The 25,084-nt window shown below is 41.1% G+C and overlaps 1 protein-coding gene across 1 annotated transcript in view; it reads right to left on the bottom strand.

Annotated features, from left to right (window-relative positions):
- The window catches only part of LOC111224454 (stAR-related lipid transfer protein 13-like), a 60,342-nt gene extending 40,946 nt beyond the window's left edge, over window positions 1-19,396 (bottom strand). The window contains exons 1-5 of the mRNA XM_022748944.1: window positions 19,264-19,396; window positions 16,691-17,751; window positions 10,695-10,838; window positions 9,430-9,576; window positions 4,252-4,285 (exon numbers count right to left, since the gene is read on the bottom strand). Of these exons, the coding sequence (XP_022604665.1) occupies window positions 4,252-4,285; window positions 9,430-9,576; window positions 10,695-10,838; window positions 16,691-17,632 (1,267 nt within the window). The 5' untranslated portion in view covers window positions 17,633-17,751; window positions 19,264-19,396. The remainder of the gene's footprint in view (window positions 1-4,251; window positions 4,286-9,429; window positions 9,577-10,694; window positions 10,839-16,690; window positions 17,752-19,263) is intronic.
- Between the last annotated feature and the right edge of the window lie 5,688 nt (window positions 19,397-25,084).

Raw genomic sequence — 25,084 nt, 5'->3', positions numbered from 1 at the left:
ACAGTACATCCAGTGCCAAAACACCTCAGGTCGTACAGCTCACCAGCAGAGGTGTTGCCAAAACACAAAAAAATATAAATCTCACCAATACCGTTTTCTTTTTTCATTTTCTGCCAAGTGGTCTTAGATTGACACATTCTTCTTGCTTTACACCCCACACATTCAATATTTAGTTCATCTCACTTCCACAGTCTACCACACATGCCAGAGACACTTATCTCAATGCCAAAACAGTCTGAAGCTTGATTTAAATGACCCTAGAATCAGAATCAATAAAAGAAACAAGGCAGCATTTGGCAATCAATTTGACACCGACTGTGAAGGAAAAAAAAAAAACAAAAAACGATAAAACACTTAAAAACTTCCCAAATTTCCTCCTTTTTCTTCAGCATTTTAATGGGAGTCATCCATGCCAAAGTGTGAGTGAGAGAAGGCTTTACTTTACTTTCCTTACAAATAGAAAGAAGCCTCCTGGGGATTCACAAAGTTTCATCTTTGTTTTTCTTCTAATCAGTGGCAGGAGATTTCCTCACTGAAAGTAGATTAGCATATTTATTCAGAGAGAGGATCTGTGTAAATGCACACAGTCTGTTTGAAACCGCAGGGGCTGAGTGGGAAGCCTTGGCCTGACAGCTCAGGGCCAGAGAGCGCTGTTTAAGCCTCACTTGTGTCATTTTCCTCCAGTCTGGCATTTGGGAAGGTGATGTTTATCATAACAAAAGCACATGAGCATTTATTTAGAGTAACTGCTTCTCCTTGGACTTCATCACTCCTTCTACCCTCTTTCTAATAAACACAAATACATTTACAAACTATATATTATCTTGGCACCAAATCATAAACACATCCATTACAAAATCTTATGTCTGCACTACTAAATTCATTTTTGAGGCCCGACAATAAATGCTAAACGCAGCTTCATCCTCCTCATCTGCTCTGTATCTGTGACAGGAACCTGGCGGGAGATGCAGCTTTCAGCATCACTCTGTCACCGCAGATTCATTGATTCTGTGATTAGCGTCAGTTAAGACAGCAGGGTTTTGAGGATGAACGTAGCTGCTTCTTCTCACCAGAGGAAGCCATTAATTTCCGCACAGCAATTAAAGAGGCTGTAGGGAATAGATTTCCATACAAATTACACTGTGTGAGAGGGAATAAGACACTTTTGGCCCGGCAGCCACTCAAGACTTGAAAAATGCTCTGTAAATGTTGAGTAATGCCTTCAGAAAATAAACATTTGAGAGGGAGGATTAAGTTTTTTTTCCCCTCCATAGACCAAATCTTCTCTGAGCATATCCATATGTGGTTTAAGGATGGAGCCAAAGGAAAAACAAAACAACAAGTCAAGAGGGCTAAAAGGTCTCCTGTTTTTTTCCACTGCTTAAATAAATAAAAACAAGTGAGAAGAATTTTGAAATCCCCTAAACTATTTTTTAAATCTCTGCTCACTATCTCATTTCTAAAATGGTGCAGTGCTTATTATCAGTGTTGACTATAAGACAAACAAGTGGGCCATTGTTCAACAGAATTCAAGGCTGTTAAAAGCACTGCAGTGATGAGTGAAATGTAAAGGAATGAGAGTTTAAAAAAAAAAAAAACCCAAAACAAAACCACTAGCGGCTCCTGCAGGCTGCGCTGCTCCTTAAATGATTGGAACGACTGAGTGGCCACCTTTGTGACTGAACAACCAACATTCATCCAGCTCTTAGGATTCAAGTGTTATATGGTGTGGTAATGTTTGATAAACTACATAACAAGCCGACCATGCATTAACAAGCGTGCAATGCGCATGCAAAATTGTACATGATTGCAGTAAATGACACCGCACTCATGCAAACTCTGCAAAATTGTCACTTCCCTTAAAAGTTCAATCGGAAGACTGTAAAAAAACACATTCATGGTTTTATGAATATACAAGATTTTAAATGGATGTAGTTCCCACACACAGGTCTTTCATCTTTCTATCGTTACCCAGAACGTTTCATTTACCGGCAGCTGTGTGGTGTGGTATGAGAAGCAGAAACATATGAGAGCAAAATAAAAAAAAAAAAGAAAAGAAAAAAGAGGCACATAACATAATACCAACGGTTTTCTCACTGCTGCTTTGCTATTCTGGATCTGGACCCAAAGAATGTGCTTTCCTCTCCTGGACAATGTCATTTTAATGAGGTGGACAGTGTTGTTATGGTCGATACTGAGAACCATCTGGCCGTCTCGTATCCGTGTCATAAAAGAGGTCTCCTCAGCCCAGCTGTACCTAATGCGCCTGACTCTGTGCCAGCTTTGTCCTTTTCACAGCATCACTCTACAAGTCATTCTATCACTGGATTCCAATTGAAACCATATGTTGATTTCATTTTCTTGATGGTTAAATGAAGTTGACAGTGACACTGCCTCTGGTCTGGTTCGTTTAAGTCAAGATAACCACCTAAAACAAAAAAGCATGTGGCTAAATCCACGGTTTGCTACGAAAATCATATGGTGGAAAAATATAATGATAAATGTGTTTGAAGAAACTCTCAGAGCCGTGTTGACAAATATGTTGATGTTATTCACGGTGGTCTCACACTCAGGTTTCCAAGAATTACAGCTCGGAATGACCAGTGATCAGTCACAGCGCATATCTCATACACAACAGCAGACCACACGTTAGTTAACTGCTGCATAAAAGTGACATGGAATTTTTCCAGCCTATAATGTCCACTTGTGCAGTACCATCATACACAACAGAGGTCATGTGAGAGTGCAACCTGAGCCTAAAATGGCATCTAACCAAATCCCACAGCTGCCCCCCAAGGGCCACATAACACCAGGCCAAACATTTCCCCTCAGCAAAACAGAAACAATGATCTGGCACGCTGCCTAATTTTAACTGCATACCACCAAGTGACCAATATGTAGAAAGGCCTTTAAAATAAGAGACTGTGAGCTTGGACATTCCCGAGACACCGGCTGGGAGGGAGGGCGGGAGCTCGCAGACACCTGTGGCCGTCCATCTTATTAACATTGTCTGAGGCCTGAGTAATGCCCCCGTGCAAAACAGGACGCAGCACAGGATCAGCTTGCATGGAGATTTTCATAATGTGCCAGACAGCAGAGCAGCGCTCCTTCAATTACAGTACAGCACTGACTGCACACTGACGCTGAAAAGACTCCCTGAAACTGATCCAGATATAAAGTTCTGTCAAAAACACAAAGAATTCTTAGACCCAGGATGTGAAAAGAAAAATTTCACAAGGCAACAGCATCTAAATTTTAGGTTCCTTTTCTTATAGCATTTCTAAACGCCATTGAATTGCCCTGTGAAAAGAAATGATATAATATACAGGGAGATCTGGTGCTTATCCAGATACATATGTGTTTATAGTCTTAGTTAAAATGGATAGAAACGGGAAGGGAACATCTGCAACCTGAAATCAGTGCAAAGTCTGGATTGAATGGACACTCCTTTTCAATTCCAGTGAAAGTAAATGTAATGGTGAATGGACTGCATTTATATAGCGCTTTTCTAGTCTTAATGGCCACACAAAGATACGTATATGACATATATGCTACAAGTCACATTCACCCATTCAAACAGTGCTTTCTATACACACAGCACATCTCGATGACACACGCTCATGTGCCAATGGTACGTTGGGGGCAATTTTTGGGGTTCAGTATTTTGCCCAAGGACACTTTGACATGTGGACTGGAGGAGCCCGGACCTCGAAACTTGAGCCTCGAACCACTGACCTTCTGATCAGTGAATGACCCACTCTATCTCCTGAGCCGATGACCATTACATTCAATTTAATGCAGTATAAATATGTAGGCAAAGCATGCTGAGGTTTAAAAGTCTCTGCCAAACAGATGCGTATTGATTGAGTTTTCTAATATCCAATTAGTCACTAATGTTACCACATTTACTCATTCATTTTCTATACCTGCTTCATCTTTTTAAAAAGGTCCATGGGTGCTATCCCAGCATGCACTGAGCAGAGAGGAAGATAAAAACCCTCTGGGCAGGATGCCAGCCCATCACAGACTCAAGACGGACAAAAAAGACACACACATTTTAGACTCTCCTCTCTACCTGAATTGCTTGTTTGTGGAGGGTGACATCTACACAAAGATGGAGGGTTAGCTCCAGAGATTAAAACCAGCTCATTCAAGTGACAGTGTGAACTTCTGAGAGCAATATCACCACACTGCATCAAAGAACGGGGGTAAAAACACAAAAGAACGTAATATATAATGATATATTCTTACCTGCACCTGCTGCGTTAGTCATCTTATTGAACATCTACAAGACAAAAGAAACAACAAAATGTCAGTAACTGTCTCACAGTAAGTTGCTGTTTACCTTGATGTCATTTTGACCGAGGATAACTGAAACCACTGAGGAGAGGAATGTGAGTGGCGACAATAACATTGAGATATTTGGCTTTACTTGAATGTAGCTCCACTCTGAAAGCTCAGAAAAGCAATTCACATTATTTGGCTGTGGAAACCATTAAGAGACACACACCCAGTTCCCTAAATTCAGGGATAGAGGATGTCTCTGCGCATTCTTCAATAGTGGAATCACTGCTGTAATGAGAAAGTCAATAAAGAGTCTAAGCAGCAGTAATGGTGGCATGATTTAGCACTTGTTAACTCTGCTTGTCAGCCTGTTATTCCCACTTATCTATAGTCACTGCAGCAATAATATCCCAGATAATGAACCAAATAAGAACCAGGAGATGGAAACTCATAGGTTGAAGGAAATTTTACAAAACCGTGCACTGTTCCCGGAGAATACTGTGTTAGTATCGGAACAGCAGTGTATCTTTGTGTTATGTGGAAAAGGGAAGAGGTGATTCATACTACCTGTTACGGCAAAATTAAACTGAACATTTACTTTAAACTGCGGGAAGCACATCTCTTTAATTTTAATCCATGATCATAAAATGACTGCAGAGGGTGGAGGAGTGAAAGCGTCTTCCTGATCTGGACCAGTCAGGATCGCTTCCTTTCTCTTCCCTTGCCCAGCTCTCTCTTCCATTTCCCCTGTGTGCCCCACCGGTCTGATTTACGCTCTTGTTTGCTTGCCCTGTTTCCACATTTTTCCCCCGACAGAGACAAAACGCTGCATAAACTCCCAGTCTGCCTGCTTGCGATACTGTTGACCCTTCGTCGTGACAGTCAGTTGGCAATCAGCCCACACGATGCTGATTCAAACTTCTATCAACATATTTGCAAAGGTTTTTTCTTGTTAAGTTGGACTCAACACAATAAGTCGGTTGTGTACTGCATGTTTCATGAAGGCCGCGGACCCACAGTGTTGTCATGGAAGCGGAAACGCTTTGCGCTTTGCGCTTGTAAAGAAGCACTTGGCTGGATGAGCGACCTATATGGCTGCCACTTCGCTGTGACAACAAAAAAGACCTGATTCGTTGGATTAAATAGGACAGGTGGTTTTGTTTGCGCGCTATCCGTCTTCGTTATTTGCTTCTTGGCACTTTTTGGCCACATGGCAAATGAGAATGGAGGACAGTGGAGGCACCTGGCAGTCCTTGTTTGATTTATTCAAATCAAGATGAAGATTTAAAGCAGAGAGAAAGTCGCAGCCAAGAAATTTCTGGCAGGTTTCAGCCCTGAACCACCAGGGGTGTCCGTTAGGCTCCGGGGTTAGCTGTGGGCACACGAACCCAACTCTCTGACTCTTACACAACAGAGAAATGAGGAAAATACAAAAGCAGGTCATAAAAGTATGACTCATACCCTTATATATTTATATATATATACATATGTATTTTTACCTCTGCTAAACACGGTGGAGGTCAGTGGGGCCTCTGAAAACTATGAGGTGCTGCCATTGATGTATTCCTCATTATTGACTGTGAGATTTGGCACAGTCTGGCAGAATTTCATCACATATCTAAATACCTCTGTAGCTGAGTTCAAAGGCTGGGTTTAACGTACAGAAACACTGTGGGTCATTATCTCTGTCCTTTAAAAATCATAAACTACGTGTCTTTGAGGAGAGGGAGATAGGATTGTCGTCTGTAAATATGATGGATCTGATAAGTTAGTCTCCAAAGAGCAGCTTTAGACCCAGTTTCAGAAATAAACTTGTGAAAATTAGCACTCCAAAAACCAGATGCTGGGCCCCAGAGGAGATGTGCCGATTTGACAAGACTTCAAAGACTCAAAAACATCCCTCTCTCTCTCTCTCTTTCTCGCCAGCCAAGAGAAAGTATTTCATACTGGTAAGCCCTGACCCGCTTTAAACACACATTGTCCTAGTTCAGTCCAATCGCAGTCAGATGGTAGACACATGTCCAAGGTTGCAGGTCAGGAAAAGGGACATCCTCCACGGAGGAACAGCACAGCGTCCCATTCAGGGCTGTTGTCAGAGGGACAACTTCCCCTTGCTTACACCAACAAGGATGTTTATATGGAGTGACAGGTCTGTGTGTGTGAATGATGGCTACTGTCGCAGCACAAATGACGCCCTGCCTAAGAGTCAACAGGGCAGTTACACGACCGGTCAGTCCAAATGACAGAGCAGGGTGTCCTCTGTTCTGCCCGTCTCTGTCAACACCAATTAAAAGTAGCAGTCCTCAACCCAAATATGTCTCTATCCAGCAATAATAGAACAACGTGAACAGCTGACCTCAACAAGACTGCTGAACAAGGTCAACACAACTAATTCATATAATACACACACAGAGCCTGAGATTATGCTTTCACAGTCTGAACAACTGTTTAAAACTCAAAGACATTTTATGTACAATGATAGAAAAGAAAAGAAAAGAAAAGAAAAGAAAAGAAAAGAAAAGAAAAGAAAAGAAAAGAAAAGAAAAGCAGCAACTCTCAAACTCAATTTGATGTATTAACAGACTTGTCGGTCAGTTTGAGAGTGCTATCATTCTCAGAGGAGTCAGAAAAAGCACTTCTATTGTGTACAATATAATACTTTTACTAAATTAAACCGAAACTGGGAAATTCTTAATTTTACCTTTCGCTATTGGAACGTTTCAGGACGGTTCCTGTCTGTTGACAAAACGTGCATACCATTTTTTTTTTTTCACTCACTGTGAAAGTGATGATATAAGGAATAAACAAAAACAAGAGAAAATCACATTCCAGTTAAGATTAGCTCTGCCTGCATGATGTGCAGCAGATTGAGGGAGATATGAGGCACATTCCAGTTGTTAGAGCTCGTACAGAGGCAGGAGGGAGTCCAAGGTTTTTTCGGGCAGGTGCCAAAAACTTCTACCAGATACTTCCATAAAACATCTCCCAGTCAAGCTGTAACTGCCTATTCAAACAGGGTGCACTAGCTCACACGTTGGGCCGGTTTATTCTTAGACTCTGAGACTGTGATTCAATCTGTATCGCATTCTCGCTCCCTGCTGTCAGAAGTTTCATAGGGACTCCAGAGCTCTTATGTAAGAGTTAGAGGGTACAGAGGAGAAAAAAAAAAAAAAAAAAAAAAAAAAAAAAAAAAAAAAAAAAAAAAAAAAACTCTCTACATGTGCAATACTGCTGACATGTCGTTTCATCTGTTTTCGGAAACTCCGCAGGGTCACGACTTAAACCAGCGCACAAACTTAAAGGAAGAGGACATTTTTGGTGTAACACACTTTGCAAGCTGGTGGAGAGATGAAGTTCATGGTGCGGGGAATTTTATTAATACTGGAGAGAACCAGGCTAACAGTTCCCCCCTGTTTCCAGTCCTTATGCTATGCTATGCTATGCTATGCCTTAAGCTTGCAAGAAAATATACATAAGCACTGTGATATACATGAAAGTCATTATTTTAAAAATAACTGGAAAATAATTATCATTCGGAAAATCATGAAACAGCAACTGAGTAACATGTGATCTCATTAAACTCAAGGTTACACTGCAGCCAAAATACTCTCGTCTTTAGCATCTGTCAACATTCCCAGCTGTCCTCAAGCCGAGTTTTAACCTGTGCTGCTGTCATTTTCAAGAGGTAGTTATGACTTCTACAAAAGAGACAGGTGGCATCTACTCTGAGAACCAAACTTCATCTCATCTGAAGTACCCGGTGCCTTCAGACAAAACAATCTCTTCTTTGAATCTCTGATCTAATTATGCTCAACTCTGTCTCGCCCCAGTCTTTCCAGCTAAATAAAACAAAGGCTTAATACACCATAGAACTAATATCACAAAGTAACAAGAAGGCAAGATATCATTAAATGATATAAGGAAATATATTGTGAGCATTAGCTTGGCCGCTCGCAGGCTTCTCTTATAAGCAGGTTGTTTGCCATCACGCTGCAGCGGAGCCATGAAGAGAGCACAAAGCACAAGCTGAAAGGCTTTGAATTTAAAGCCGCCTCGCATTCTGGAAATCTCTCAGTTGTCTGTTTCTTTTAGTGCTGTTGAATAGTGACATTTATATACTTGGTCCAGGCGAAGTGAGTGATGCTTGTTTATGAATGCCTAAGCTGACCTTATTCCCAATGCAAACCTCAAATATTTACAGATGTAGCAGGGGAAGAGCAGCTGCAGCGGCGAGACTGTCAGAATTTCAGCTGAATAGTGATGAATTTATCTTAAAAAAGAAATCTTCTTCTGCAACGTGATTTACCCCCCCCCCCTTCTGTCAACACAGTGATTGTGCCACAAGGGTCAAAAATGTGATTGTGAAATGTAGGTTTCACAGAGTGTAACTTTACTCATGAAGAAACTGATAAGAAAGCCTATGAAAATATTTGTAAGAGGATGAATCATCCTTCATTCTGTTTTTTCTTGCCAATCTCTCATCAACGCAAACCACAGTGGTGCCTTAACTCCAGCTGGTAGGTGTGAATGTGTGTAACTGTGTGAATACGATCAGGGCATTTCTGTGAAAGACAGTTTGCCCCTCAGTGAAACTACCCTGAATAAATCAATGTTAAATAAATAAATAGGTGTATAAAGGACTTAAACATTTTGTCTGGATCTGGATGATGATGTACTGTGCAGCATATTTTCAGGAACATAAATCATGTGGCTAAAACTAGGATGTTAAGCAAAGTTCTGCGACAAAGGACTAAAATCTCTAATAAAATGTTGTTTGATTAATTTCAGATGAAAGTAATCCAGCGATGAACGCTTTATATACATGAAATGCTAATTTAGGATGAAAAATTCCCAACAACAGAATTAGCAGGGAGAAATACTTTGTGCAATGCAGGAAGTAAACAGATCATGGCAGTCACCCAAAAATACTAAAGCCAGATTTAAGCTGAAAAAAGAAAACATGTGCAACCAGTTGTGGACTCGATGGAATTTAGCAGCTCACAGGCGTAAAGATGAGAAGTGAACCACAGTACTGTATGGAGAAAGTTTGCATATATTGTACTACACACTACTTGTAAGATTTCTTATTGACTAAGATAAAGTGCTGGAAGCCTGCAGGAAGCTGTTATGGTTAGAGAAACCTACCGTCTTCTTGGTTCTTGCCCTTGTTCCCACTGAGGCGCTGCGAGGGGCAGAAGATCTGCCTTGGCTCGGACATTCCCCTCCGTCTGCTCTTTGGAGAACTTGGTTGTTCGGGGTTCGGTTTGAAGTGGACTTTGAAACAGCACCCCACTGCAACAACATCACAACAACAATCAGGACTTGGTCTGTCTCTGTCTGGCCGAACAGACTGGGACAGGATGGTCTCAACGGTGGCCAGGGGAAAAGAAAACAAGAGGCTGAGGTCAACGGCTGGGGAAGTGAAATCTCCACTCTCAATTCAGCTTGACAGAAGCACACAAAGGAGCCTGTATGTGTGGATCTTCTTTTGAGAGGACAGAGATTATGACCTTGTCAAATATCCCAGTAAAGATGTCTTGTCTTGCCCAGTCGCCTGTCATTAGTTAAAGCAAGTGATAGTGAATGCCTGGGATGGTTATGCAGATGCCTGGGAGGCATGTAAGCCTCTGTCAACCATTCCTAATGGACCAAATCATACAAACTCCCTTCCAACACAACAGCTCCTCTGTGTGACACATACATATGGAGTCCGAAAGAGCACTTTTGTTCCTGAATGCTAACTCCAGTGGGATATTTCATGAAACATGCCACCATGAGAAGAGCCCTGTTTAGGAACAGAGTTGCATGGTCCCAGCCCCAGCTTCAGAGGCACAACAGCTGTCTGTTCCTGCTGCACCATTCAGACCAGACTAAATCACTGTAGACTCCAGTATCACATCTGAGAGCTGCAAACCTACATCATAAAACAGACTCGACTCAGTGGGATACTATAAGATGGCCTGACAAAGCCCATAGTGTCACAGACACACTATATCCCCATATCTCACAAGTCCCAGACATGTGAGAGTCTCACACAAGATCAACACGCTGTATCTTCCGCACTGGGTTTATGGGTTACCACTGCTTGATTTGAGAGAGCTTGTTTGAATCTAGACCTGATGCGCAACACTTTTTAAAACTATCCAGGACATAAAATTCTGATGAACACCTGTCGCTCAGAGGTCCAAATAATCCAATGGGATTTTCTCTCGACAGAGCAAAGTAAATTGATTTAGTGAAGTTTAAAAAGCATGACCAAGTATGCAGCATACGCTTCACAGGAATGCGTACAGTACCAACCGTGACAGCGCACATACCATTAGGTGCTGGAGGTTGAACTTCTGCGGCTTTATAAACATAGAATACACACAGTTCATTCTTGGTGCCAGGCTGAGTGAACACAGTCTCACCTGTTTCTTGCGGGTAGTGCAGGGTGTGTCGGAGGGTGACGAGCTCGCACTCAGAGCCTCCTCTATGTCCAGATTAAGTTGGTCCAGTTTCCTCATCAGATGGCTCATTGATTCCGACCAGGGAGACTTGACCTGAGGAGACTCCTGTGGGTAATCAGGGAAGAACCAAGATGAGAGAAGACAAGTCACCCTGTTGATAGAGTTCTGTGTAAGACCCTGAGCTGATTCTGAAATGTTAATACACTTTTGGCTCTTGTTTTATCCCAGTTGTCAGTGTTTGTTTGCAAAATTTGCAAATTTGATCACAATTATTCTGACTTGTTTAATCCTGTTATTTTAGCATAAACCCAAACATAATTTTTTGGATTTTATTTTGATATTTATTTTATCATTTCCCCCAAATTTGGCATTTCCATATATTTGTGTCACATTTTATCTGGATCTTCAAGTATTTTGATGTTGCCGTTCAAAGCATATCAGCTTTTTTTCTTATTACCTTACTAAATCAAATCAACTACGTGCATAGATTATGCACACACACACATTTTAACATAGGCTACACACACTCACAGTACTACACACAGTTTTTTCAGGCATTAATTTGATGTTAATCCCAAATTGAGCTGTCGACACTTCATTAAAATTGTTTGGCATCTTAATTATATGCTTCAGCTAAACTTCATCAAAACAAAAAATGATTTTTTTTTTTACTTTCAAACCTGCAGTAAAAGTAAAAGGGGAAGAAATCAGCTTCATTGGTTTGTCCAGTAACTGGCTGCCATCCGTGTCAGACTTATTTGACACATGAGAGCTTTTAGGTAAGGTGAGAGCATCTGTCAATTTACTACACTGCCCTAAACTCAAACAAGAGTTACAGGCAAACCCAAAAAAGTATCTTGTAAATTGCAGATGCTACAGCAGTGGACTGTGCTGCTGCCACACATGGAAATGTGATCTCCTCGGCCGCTTCTCAGGGTGAAAGAGCAGAGGAGGAGGAGGGCTCCAGACATGTATGCCATACAGACCATGATGGAATTCCCTGCACTGGCTTTCACTACTCCCCAGACACACATTGTATATAAATAGACCATCCTTACACAGACAGGAGCTGTGTCTGAGGATCTGGAGGTCCAGCCTCATAAATCAGCAGGATACACCTCAGTCACCAAAACATAAATTAACATTGTTTTGAAGCGGAGAGATATCAGTGTGTGTGTGTGTGTGTGTGTGTGTGTCTTCTGTGGTCCTGGAGAGGGTCACATGCTACACACTCTTTAACAGCATCATTGTGGACCCTGTTCAAGAATCACAGTATTAAATCCCGTAACTATTGCGTAGTGAATTTTCTGGGGGATTTCTCTTGTGGGTTGTTCCAAAGTTTTTTACACAGTCGTAACAACATGTATTTCCCAGGAAGCTCCTTGACATTATAGAGCTGTCATCTTGATTGAAATATCCTTTCTGAGTTGTATTCACCAAGGTGCTGTATCCAAGAAAACACCAAGATCTCTCTGAATTCCCTCCAGGCTTCACTGCATTGCCGAAATTTGGATTTATTTGGTTGAAAACAACCGAATGAGAAAACAACATGTGATGCACCAAATTCCAGGCTTCAAAATGTCTCCTGCGGATGACATAACAGACAGCTACTTTAATGTTGATTGACTCCGACCTACACAGACAGTTCAAATCCCAGAAGTGACCATCACTGAGCCAGCACCAAAACAAACGGTCAAAATAAACCCAAAACAACAACAAAACCATTAATTCATTTCCTGGAATTAAAACTAAGAAGTGTGACTGAGCCCTAATTACTGAAGGCCACTTTTGAATCAAGTCATTTTTCCATTTATAACATTAAGCCTCTACATGCACAATCATTTCATTGAAGGGACTTGTTAATAACTGTTCTGATGGGAAACCCCCACGATGTCTTGGACAGGGCGTCGTCCCTGTGCTTTGATTTTTTTTTATTTTTTTTTATTTTGGAAACAAATATGTCACTTGTTTTAGTATTTTCATTAATTCATTGTGGTTTGACTAAAAATATCCAGAGCAAGAAAATAGAAATCGGGTTCCAAATGGGGACAGGCCATCCTTGTGACCTCTTGTGAGAGTGTTTGTAATCACTTTGCAATCCATGGAGTCAGAGACTGTTTGAAAGAAAAGCCATTCATTCACATTAAGAAATCACAAACAGTCTCATGAGTTTGGTTACATATGTCTCGGTAAATATGCCATAATTTGGAACATATCAGTATGCTTCCTACAAACTGCCAAGCATTCTCCATGAGGCAGTACATTTTAATTATATGATTAAGGCACAAACAAACTGATATCATGTTGCATTCTCTCCAAATTATGAGAAATTAAAGTTCTAGACAGCAGACGGTCCATTCAGCCTGCTGACCACCCAGGGTCAGCTGACTGGCAGAGGGAGAAAGTGCCTTTTTCCCCTCAATCCCTGAGGAATGACCTAAATCTGGCCAATCCCCTGCTGACCTCTGAAGCCTGAGGGGGTCACCTGGGGTCATTGAGAGGAAAAAATAAAGCTTCCCTTCTCTGCTCTGTCTGCCTTCGAAGCGTGGCAATGACCAGGGACTGTAAAATGTTTGACACTGGATCAGCGTGTTTAGACAGCTCAATCCTCTGTGTCTGCCAAACATATTAAAAGGCCTAGACATACTTGTATAATTTGGATATGTTGGTGTCAAGATGTAAGAACCGCCCCAAAAACAAATACAGACATCAAAACTTTCCTCAACGTGTAAGATTTAAAATACGACACCAGGTCAAAGAAATTAACACTGATTCCTAATTTTGCAGTTTCCGATTCCATCTTATATTCCCCAGAGAGCTGCTCAACTGACTGTCATCACAGAATGAGAACAGATAGCTTATTCATTTTTATGTAAATCAGAGACATAAAGTTGTGATAAGAGTGTGAACATGACTTGAGCTTGTTTCACAGAATACCGCAAGATGTGACAAAAGGATGTTGATATGGTTGGTTATGTGGTTATACTGTAACGCTAAAAATTCAAAAACTGACCTGTGACCAGGGACATTTAAGAAAGTCACTGGAGTTTCTCTTTATCATCCTGACATCAACGAGGTGTCCAAAACGTTTGGGGAAATTAGTGAAACAGCAAGTTAAAAGACAAGAGAAGTGTGTGCAAATTAAACTCTTTTTTCACGGGTTCTGAACAAATCCTCATGACTGCGCCTCAGTGGGTGTACATTCCTCCAACTAAAGTTAAGCTAGAGACCGGCCGCACTGTTATGAAGCGAGTATAGGAGGAATATGTATTCACTTACAGATCTGGATGTAAGCCACTGCGATGGCATGCACCGATGCTGCTGAGAAGTCTATGAGCAAGAGATTGAAAGGACAATTTAAAGTCTTCAGACAAAGAGCAAAAGGCTCTATAAGATAATTGTGGGGAAAAAAAATCTTGATATTCTGAGCATAAAGACTGAAAACATATAAGAGGAGGAAATGGAAGAAGCTGAGTATCTTGTGAGCTGGACTAATTAACCCCAGGCGTCAGACAAACGCAAATGGAAGAAACAGATGCCCCCATTCTTGCATATGCTGAAGCTAAATCTGGAACACATTCACACTGTCTCTTTTCAGTGACATCCCCACAAGGTGCTGTTCAGGAATGTGGGCACTTCTACTTAGAATGAGACAAATTCCAGAGGAGGCTTGACGCTCAAGTGAGACACTACCCTTGATTCATCTCTTCGTGCCTTTCCCCTCGATCCGGCCCCGGCAATTGTGTGTAGCCCTCATACCATGGCAACTGAGCTGGTATGAGTCAATCCTTTAGATAAATGCATTAATGTTATCTTCATGGGACAACAAAATGTGAGCTGACTATAACTTTATCAGCGCAAATTGGCCACATTGTGAACCCCAACACAGTGGCTTTGACATGGAAATGAGGAGTTAAGTGTGTGAGCTCTGGGCTCGGTGCCTAGTCTGCGCCACCCACAGAGAGTGCCCAGAGATCACCATGGAGGTATCCAAATGTAGCAGCCGGTCATGCGAAAGGGCAACGGCTACCTGGCTACTTGGAGGAATAAATTACACTCTTAATATCCTGCGATGCAAAAACACCAACCGAACGCAGCCACAGACATATCTGCAGAGTGGGACAGATATGGTGAAGAAATGTTTATTTTTGGGGGCATTTAGTCACAGCTGAGCTAAATGATGCAGGCAGGGGGGAGTCATGAGATGACACAGAGTGGAAACACTAGGTATACAGTGCCCTCATATGGTTAATGTTAACAACTACATCCGTGTACTACTTCATGAATTTTGTCTTTATGCCCTCATCTACCTTATCCGGTCTTCTTAATTCTCCTACTTACAATCAAAGTAACTCATTTATGATGAATATTGGTACAGTTGCTCTTATTTAGCCTCTATCTCTTTCTAGGTTTCCACATTTCTTCTTCTGAAATCAATGGACTTCTGTTCTTTCCCAGCATGTTGCCTGAAATTGAAGTCTTTCCTACAGTGATGCCCACACTGCAGTCCAGCGTATGATAACAGAGCCTGTGGCGTGATACTGTGAAGAAGCACTGACCCGCTGTCCTTTGATAATATTTACAACGGGCTCCCTGGATTCCCTGCATTCTTCCACTCTTCTCCAAAACAACCCATTCAGAGCCGAGTGTCATTCTGCACATAAAGCTGGCATTACCTCCAACATCCAACCCAACCGACACACAGAGGGGCTCATCTCCACCAGCCATTTGCTCTACCCTGTTTACATGTGGACTATTATCTGCAGACTGTTTACAAAAGCATGACAGTTATGTGCAATCGGATCTGCTCCCTGCAGCTGTAACGGGAAACATGTAGAACAGATTCGAACATATTTATGAATGTCCATATAGAGAGTTTAAATGGGCAATAAAGAACACGGATGAGGGGTTACAGGATGGTTAAAACCAAGGTCAGGGTAGAGGTTATGTGAAAAGGAGACTCAAATGTGCCTTGACTTGTTGACGAGAAGAGAGACGTTCAGTAATTGAAGGCTAATGCAGCCGGCAATGGGCTCTGTCAAAACACCGCTGCCTGCTGAGGGAGTGGAGAGAAAGCAGAAGCTGTTTGCATTCCTTCTGGATCTGTGTTTCACCAGTGCGAATGTGAAGTCGGTGGACTCCCACACACTTACACCAGCTATCTCACAGTGTAATGTCAGCTGCAGGTAGCTGGCAGAGATCAACTCTTACGATTTTGTCTTTTCCGTCTTTGAACCAAAGACAGTACTGAAGTTAAATAATGTCACTACAAATCCATTTCCTCTATATGTGCTTTCTGTATTTTTATACAAATGCAGACAGTATGTTAAGTTTTATACCCCACTTCAACTGAATTTGGGGTCATTCGTTCCTTCAATGTAACTTTATTCTACCCCTCCTTCAATTTTACTTTTTAAAATGTTTTATTTTCTTTCTTTTTTTTTTTTTAAATGTCCATGTGAATTTATTACATGTGAAATACAATTCACGTATTTGGTGCATGTGGAACGCCATTTCACATGTGCTAAATTCACATATACACACATGGTTTTCTTACATAATGGAAACTGGTGTAATGTGAGATATTTCACATTACACCAGATGTGAAAAGATCAATCCCACATGTGCTTTCAGTAAGGGACAAAAATTGGATGGAAATTGGAAATGGGCTTTGGCATGTAGTAAAATCATAAATGCAAATATAGTATTTGGACATTTCACATGTGATATATTGTATTTACGTTATATTAATTATATATGATATGTTTTGTCTTGTCTTTTTGTGGTTCTAAAATATTTCTCTAATGTATTTCTAAAGCTTTTGTATTTGATAGGTGCTTTTATGTCTCTGTCTGCAATAATCTTGTCTGATTTCTTTTTAGTTAATAAGTGATTATACAACAGTGTGGAAACACCTTTCATTAATTGTGGATGATTTTAAATCAGTAGTCGCGTACCTCTTTGCTGCTGGTTTCCCCCTCTGCTTCGTAACCATTGTTGCTTGCTGTGTGATGACTTCTCCTCTTCGGTTTGTCTTTGCCATTGCTCCTACAGCTGTGATTGACAAGGAGCTCTCTACTCTGAGACAGCTCTGGGAACACATCGTTTTCGTCATCCTCATCACCCTCATCGTGACCATCATCATCCTCCTTTTCCTCCTCCTCCGGTGAAGACTCCCCATCATCAGAGCTCTCATTGGCAAAAGCATGGCTGTCAACTCCGGTGGTACAAGTGTGGTCAGAGAAGGTGATGGAGGTCAGTTTGTGCTTCACGATGCGTGGGAGATCCAGGACTCCCTGGCATGAAACAGGGACAGATGTGGGGCCGATGAGAGGAGGAACAGAGTCTAGTTTGTGGATGGAGCACGAGTCCTCTGGATGTCTGTTGACATGGCCATTTGAGATTGTCTCTAAACTCTGGAAGTCTGTTTTTACACACCCACAGTTCAAATCTACCATCTGACCAGCATGATTATAAACCACCTGGTCTGACTGACCGTCTATGATAGGAACAGAAAGTGGAAAGTTACCGGAGCAGTCTTCATTTGAGCTAGGTGATGTGAACACAATACCTGCTTCTTGAAGCTGAGCTGAGGTCAGTGGATTCGGGTCAGGGGATGCTCCCTCGGGAGCGATTGACACTTGTCCGGGCTCCTCAAAGCACACAGCCTCAGGAAATTCAATGCTGATATGACCGACACAGACAGAACTCTTCTTCAGCTTGGTTTTGTCCTGATCTGGCTCCAACAGCGAGCAGCTTAGGGCTTCAGGGAGACAATCATCCCCTCTGAGGTCTGGTGAGACGTTTTCTGAAGACGACTCCTGTGTCAAAAACTTCTGTGATCCTAAAACTGTCCGAAACGGATGTCCCTCCAAATTCACCACAGATGGAATCTCCATTTTTGTTTTATTCTACAGTTTCTCATAATTCAAAACATAAATCCACAGGTATTTGTGCTTGATGTATCGGATGGCCATTTTTTATCCAAGATGCTCAGTCAAACCACACAGCAGATAACCTGAAACAAAAACAGAAGTGAAAATATGTGAATGGAATGTAACACATCTGAAAAACAGAGAGATGAAGATCATTTCACCACAGTAAAGGTATAACAAGAAAAATCATACATACTCCTCAGAGTGCTTCCGTATGTTTTTGCATCCTGTGGGTTGCTAAGTGTCAGCATGCTACCGGAGTTTAATGTAAAGCTTCTAAATCCAGCTCAGAACAGCTCTGAGTACGTGCCATCCAGCCAAGACTTCGCTGTGAAATTCAACATCTGGCTCAGGCTGGGCTGTTCAAGTCTGGATCTGTTTCACACACGATCACAGTGACATCACTGCACAGAGGAATCCGACTGCTCTTCCCCACTAGGTGATTTACTACACACTACACCATTCATCAGGACAGAAGATGTCCCTGGTCGACTGTGGTTAACATCCCACTCACCCCTTCATTAAGCCCTTCTCTAAAACACACCTTCGACAGGTCTGAGACATCCGAAGTTCACATGGAAAAACAAACAATTCCACTGATGTGACAGAAAGACAGACGGATTATCTTCAACCACAAAGACTTTCCTAAGAAGACGTTTGCAGATGAGATAACAGCGCGACTGAACCAGGCAACTTCCAAAACAAAGATAACCTACATGCGACCTGCAGAGTGAAATCAGCATGTTTTTCCCTGCATGTTGTAACAGCAAAACCCTTGATTGTACAGATGGAAGCTGAGAGATTATTCTAGAAAACAATCAGTTATTTCACAGTCCGTTGTATAAAACACAGCTACAGTAAGTAAATGTTTGGTAATTTTGTACATGTGGGTCTCTGCTGTTACTCTGACAAAGGTGCACTTGGCAGCGCCTTTACATGGCCTTGAGATACTTGACACAAAGCGACACCCACACAAACACGCGTATACGCAAACACACTCTTTTGCTTTCAGGACACAGGCAGATAAAGCAACCTCAGTAGGACAAGGACAAAATCCCACTCGGAGGATATTTGTTATAAATCTGGCACAATGATCTGGCTGTATGGAATTCCATGTATTTGCAGTTCCATACAGCGACATTACATAATAAGTAAATTAATGCTGTATAGAGCCTCCTGTAAAACCTGTCCTTACATGGTGAATGTGAAACCAGTGTACAGGAGATTAGGGTTCCTTCCAAGAAACCCCTCTTTTAAAAAACACTATGCAAAGAAGGTCTCATTATTCTCAGATGAATGCAGAGCAGATTTAAATGGAGGGAAGAAGTCACAGAGTGAAAATGAACTGGGAGTGTTAACTGGCAAGGCAAAAGTACGACTTATTTAAGAGAGTGAAAAAAGGCATCCTGTGTTGGAGAATTTTCAACAGAAAGGTCGTGAACAAGTCGTCTCACGTAGGAACAAAATATAATATAATGTTCTCAACTCAACTCAGAGTAATGAGGAGATGAATTGAGTTGTCGTTTGTTCCTGCACTTGTTTCTCCAGATCCATGTGTCAGATTCAAAGGAAAAAAGAAAAAGCAAAAGACTCACCTGCCGGGTGGAAAATAGTTGTCTGTGTTGCCCTAACTGTCACTGAGATCATGGCAAAACAGTGGCAGTGAGGCTGGTTCCTGTAAGAGCAGAGAGGATTGGACAGCCGCTCGCAGAGCCACACTTATGTCCCCATAGGCCTATTCTGCTAAAAGGCAAGCTTGTCATCACAACTATCACCCCCCCCCTCCTTGTGTGTTTCCCTGGGGGCCTGTAGGAGTGTTCAGCTAGCAGTGACTAAACCATTCAGAATATGCGTAAGAGCGGGCAGAATGTGTACTTGTTGGGAGATGGAAAGGGGGAGGAGAAAGGAGACAGAGGTGGGGGGAGAGAGAGAGGAGAGGGGGAGAGGGATGGGTGGTAGTGGAGGGAGCAGTGATGGTTGGCACTGTAAAAAGAACAAGGTGAAATGGGTTTTCAGCCCTCACAAACAGGCTGTGAGGAATGGCTGACTTCATCGGCCCGAGCTGTGCAGGAGCAAGATGAACCGCAGCCATGACCTATTGCTTCAGAACACCAGGCTGAGGAATGCTTTCAAGTCTGAAAAGCTGTGAAGGACCAAGATTTACTGAGGCATATTACACATAGGTTAAGATGATATCTTCGTGAGAGGATTTGATGCTGAACTGAAACCAAAATCATGTTTCCTCATGTTTTTATTTGCCACTGTATATAGGAGAGCTGCCAGTTAGGAGCAGGCTAAATGTGATTTAGAGGCTTTACAAATCATCAACTAATGGGATGCTTAATTATATTTGAGGGCAAATGACTGGGTATTGATTCACATTTTATTAGTGCCGAAAGAAACAAAAATTGTGCTTGGACAATCAGGGAATAGCCAAATGGTCAAAGATATACTTTGTATTTATGCCATGTAGAACCAGCAGTTCCCATTTGACATGACTGATAAACAAAAGCAAAATCATAATGCAAAAAAAAAAAAAAAAAATCACCATCTTGGAAATTCAAGCCAAGCCGTGAGTAAAAACTGCATGTATGATTGTGGGTGAGAATAAGTGAAAGTGAGAGATAAGCGTGGAGACTAAACATGAAAGGGGCATGTCTCAGCATTTGCTTGTTCATTGGCTTTGGACTTCCTGTTTATGCTACTCCTGGGCTCCTTGATGGGACAGGAGTGTTGCAGAAAGAATCATAATTGTTCAAATTGTCCTTGATTTTATATCATAGGGGGATTCATTCATTCATTCATTTGTTTATTCTCCTCACCAGCAGTGACGTAGTGACGCCACAGCCACATATCAGTCCTTGGACTCAGTTTGACCTCTGGCTTGGTGGTGGTGGTGGTGGTGGTGGGGGTGGGGGGGGGGGACTTCTCTCATTCATAAAATACTTTGCTTTTGACTCTTTCTCAGCAAAGAGGGTCGTAGGTTCCTCAGCCTTTTTTCTTTTGTTTTTACAAGTTGTCTTTAGTCCTGTGTCTGCGACTTTTGTACTTACATATTAACAGTGTTCAGAAATGACATTATTTTGCTAACAAAACTTCAGATGCAAGACATGAAAGACAAAAGTAGAAGTATTTTGATGTATATTGGTAATACTCAAAAATACAGCTGCACAACATCAGTAAATCCACTGTTTGACCAGTGTATCTCACTGGTCAACAAGGTATGTATGCAAACTTTTAATGTTTCCCAATCTTTGGTCAGGGTGAGTGACATTCCTGATGTCCTTGTTGGATATCTGTGTTTGCATTTCTCGTGTGGTTACATAGAAATTCAACTAATCATAAAAGTAAAGTAGTACAACTCGAATTGTCCCTTACAACCAAACTGTAGGCTGTGTACACTTTGATACAGACCAAGTGGGACTATGGAGCAAGTGGCAGAAAACATGTTATGATCTTGTTTACTCAGTCAGCTAAGGGAAACAAAAATGTGCAGTCGTGTGTGACTGAGAGAAAAGCATTAGGGAAAGGATGGAGGAAAAAGAGAAAGAGCTGACAAGAGGAATAGAAGTAGAGAGAAACAATGTGTCAGTCCCCTGTGTCGGCTCCTACAGTGAAAAACATTTGGGAAACACCAACTTGAATAATTGGCTGCACTTAATGAATAGCAGCCTTTTCTCTGCCTGGTCTATCTGAGCTGTGGAGGTGAACCGTCCAAGGCCAGTGGGAGTGAGAACAGTTCAGCTCAAACGCAGCTGGATGTTCTCACAAGCCAACCTGGCAGCCTGTTTGCCCCTGGCCCTGATGGAAAGAAAAAACAAACAAAAAAAACTGCCCCGCTTGTGTCACTGCAACAAAGACACAGACTTTGCTTCCGCAGGGGATAGACGGCAGAATCAGCACCTGGAGCAGGAGGGAGCAAATAAAAGAGAGCAAGGTAGTCACTTTACACTGGCCAAGTGCCAAACCCTGTCTCAGAGCTTCAGTTAAGTTTGATAGACTTTCGACGCCATCCTCTTTTTGTTATGGAGTTGGCAGATTATACAAGTTTCACACTGGCAGGAGTCATTTACTGTGTTCATAAGCTCACTTTAATATAAAAAATACATCTTTTTTATATTACACATATATATATATATATAACGCATATATATATATATATATATATATATATATATAATACATATGTTTTGCTGCTACAACTTTTTAAGATTTGTTTGGGGCAATTTGGGTATTAACAAGACTGAGAGTCTGTGAGGCTGTGCATCAGCAGTAGGCACAGTAGTGCTTTGAGCTAAATGTCAATGTCTGCATGCTAACATGCTCACAAAGATAACAAGTAGCCAACATGCTTATCTTTAGCAGGTATAATGTTTACCACAGTAGTTAGTTTAGCACTTAGTTTAGCATGTTAACATACTAACTGTTGCTTATTAGCACTAAACACAAAGTAAAGCTGACGCTGATGAGAATGTCATAAGTTTAGCAGGTATTTAGTCAAGAAGCAAAGTACTAAAGAATGAGTGTACTAAAGTTCATTACAATCCATCCACATTTTACTCAAAAGCACAAATTTTAACCTCATGGTGGCACAACAGGAAAGTCAGAGGATCACCAAATTCATTAGAATTCATCCTTTCTGAGCCATGAATACCTGTACAGAAGTTCATGGCTATCCATGATATAGTTGTTGACATATATCAATCTGGACTGAAGAGGTGTTTAATTTGGCTATTCAAAATGAATTTATGTGTCTATCACATGATTTTCCTTTCAAGTTATTGTTTCTTTTTTTTTTTTGCAGATTCACAGTTTTCATATTTGTGTGCACTAAGTTTTAATGCCACTTGCTAATCATTACATTAAATTAAAATAAACATGTTGGGGCCTGTGTGTCCATTTCAGCTTCATTCTAGTGGTTGAAATGAAAACTTACATCTCCTCAGTATCAACACTAAATGAAACTAACTCATATATAGAGCTGTGTTGAATTAAACTGCAAATAAGACAAGGCTTCCTGCTGCAGATCACAGCTATGACAACTATGTCAAGACAAGACCTGGGGAACGTGAACAGGCTGCCAAAGCAAAGTGCCAGAGATGGCAGGCATACCAAGGCCCAGATGTGGATCATCAGCAGGCAGAGAAGCTCAGTGCCAGTAACTCAAGAAAGAAGCAAATGTGACTGTAAGAGGATATTATTGTTTGTCTTTGTCTGATTTACAGTGCGATAAGAATGATAATTTCCCAGTCTGTTCACCACTTCAGCTGGAAGCATGTTAGAGACTGACAATGACAGAGTTCATGACCCACTCACTAAAGAATTGCAGCACCTGAGGATACAAAATAGTTTTTCCAATTAATTATTAATCTCAAACTTTGAACTAGAACAAGAACTACCGGCTAGAAATGTAGACTTTTTAGGATAACGTTTTAGTCCATTAAATACGTCTGTTTCTGTTTTGAATACTCTTTTAATCTCTTATTATTTTAGACTTTGTAAAACATGTGACATACTGACAAAAGCTTGTGCATGAAATTTCAGCCCTCAAGAGCAGCCCTTCAGTGCACACAACCACCTGATACACTGCAAAAATGCTCATCAAAACACCTCAGTCCTGTAAATCAGCTACAGTAATTAGACTTATATTTACTAAATATTTACTTTTCATAAATATCGTTTTCACCATATGTGGATGTTTGAAAGGCTCACCTTTTACCTCATTCAGTTTTGATCCATTGAGAACAATATGCTTGAGTAATAGCCTACTTACTTTATGGAGGTAATGTCAAATAAATTATTAGCACCTTGAGTGAAACTTTCAGTTTGAGATTAGTTTAAAAGATCCTGTCAGCAAGCATTATGGAAAGTGTAGGATCCAACTGAGCAGTTAGGATATTTCAGCCTCTGGTGCAACAGTTTTGACTTATCATTTTTAAATCTGTCTCTCATGTGACTAACAACGTTATGGAAGTCAGATATTACTCTTTGTACTCCATTACCTTCCAAAATAAAATAAAAAATGTATAAAAATACAATCAAAAATTGGCAAAAAACGTTAGTACACCAGGAATAAAATCACAGTGATTTGACTCAAAAAGGTTACTGTACATCCAACCACTGAATGGTTTATGGTTTGAGAGAATGTTTTACAGTGTTTGAGGAGAAACACATTCTGTGCTGTCATTTCCCTTTCTGCCTCTTCTTATCAGCGGTATCAACGCGGCTGTCAAGATGGGGCAGACGTCGTGAAGTGCCTGTGGTCTTCACATGGCATAGTGAGATTAAAGTGAGGGGAAAAGAATGGAGCCAGCTGTGTTGCTGAAACATGTGGCTGCAATGCAACATGTTATTGCTGCACAGAACAAGAGTGAGTCTGTGAGGACAGTAAAGACTCACAGTATGGGAAAATATTCTATCTGATAACACTTCACTTTCTGCTGCATTTATGTCTAAGGACAGAATGTGTCAGAGCATAAATATCTGCTTCGGTGGTTGTTATGCTGTTGCATGCAGCAGTCTTATGTAACATGAACAGTACCCAGCTGTGGAAAACAGGCAAGTACAATACAAAACGTAAACATCATTAGAAAACATTCCAGCAATACCACAGTCTGACTCAATATGTCTACTGCTTTTCGACTCCCCTGCAGATTCCCAGCATACCACAGACCGGGGCAGATGTTGTGTATTATCACTTTTCTCTGCAGTCTCACTGTGTCTCTATCTGATCAAATCATCACACAGTCGCTGTGCGTGCAAAGATAATGGCCTCTATGATCAAACTGTTCACGTTGTGTCTGAGGCTGTCAAGGTGTAAGTTCAATAGCTCGTTTTTGTTCCAAACAAACTGCTGCTTTCAATGTTTGAAACATGTTTACATAGATATTATCTCACAGAGCAGTAATTCATTCAGTAACAACCTCGATGTGTGAGAGCACGTAAGAGTAAGAGTGTAAAAACTGAGCTCACAGACAAATACTATAAAACTAAAAAGGACAAAAATTAAACTTTTATCCAAAAAAACGTCCAAGATCCCCTTAACCCATATTTCCATTTGTACAAAGGAGTGTTTTAATGTAAAATTGTGCACATATGCTAATGAGACAACTGTGGTATCATCATTTACATAGAGTTTCCATATTCAGAATCTTAAGACCACCCCCCTATGGACTTCATCATACACTTTGTTGAATTAATTAGAATCCAACTGTTCTTGTAACAACCCTTGAGAGCTATTACTTTTGGCAGCCTACAGATATTAATCTGGTTTGATAATTGGCTGATTTTGCTGATGAAACAGCCCCAGACACAACCATCTTCAACTAATCCTTTATATTTAATTTGCAAGTGATGAAAGTTGTTCAAAATCAGCGCATAAATAAGTGGTGTGATTGCCTAGTGTACTTAAATCTT

Source organism: Seriola dumerili, unplaced genomic scaffold, assembly GCF_002260705.1.
Source record: "Seriola dumerili isolate Sdu_G_001 unplaced genomic scaffold, Sdu_1.0 BDQW01000134.1, whole genome shotgun sequence".
In the NCBI taxonomy this organism is placed as follows: Eukaryota; Metazoa; Chordata; class Actinopteri; order Carangiformes; family Carangidae; genus Seriola; species Seriola dumerili.
The sequence above is the reverse complement of the archived record's forward strand: the minus strand, read 5'-3'. Positions and strand labels throughout refer to the sequence as shown.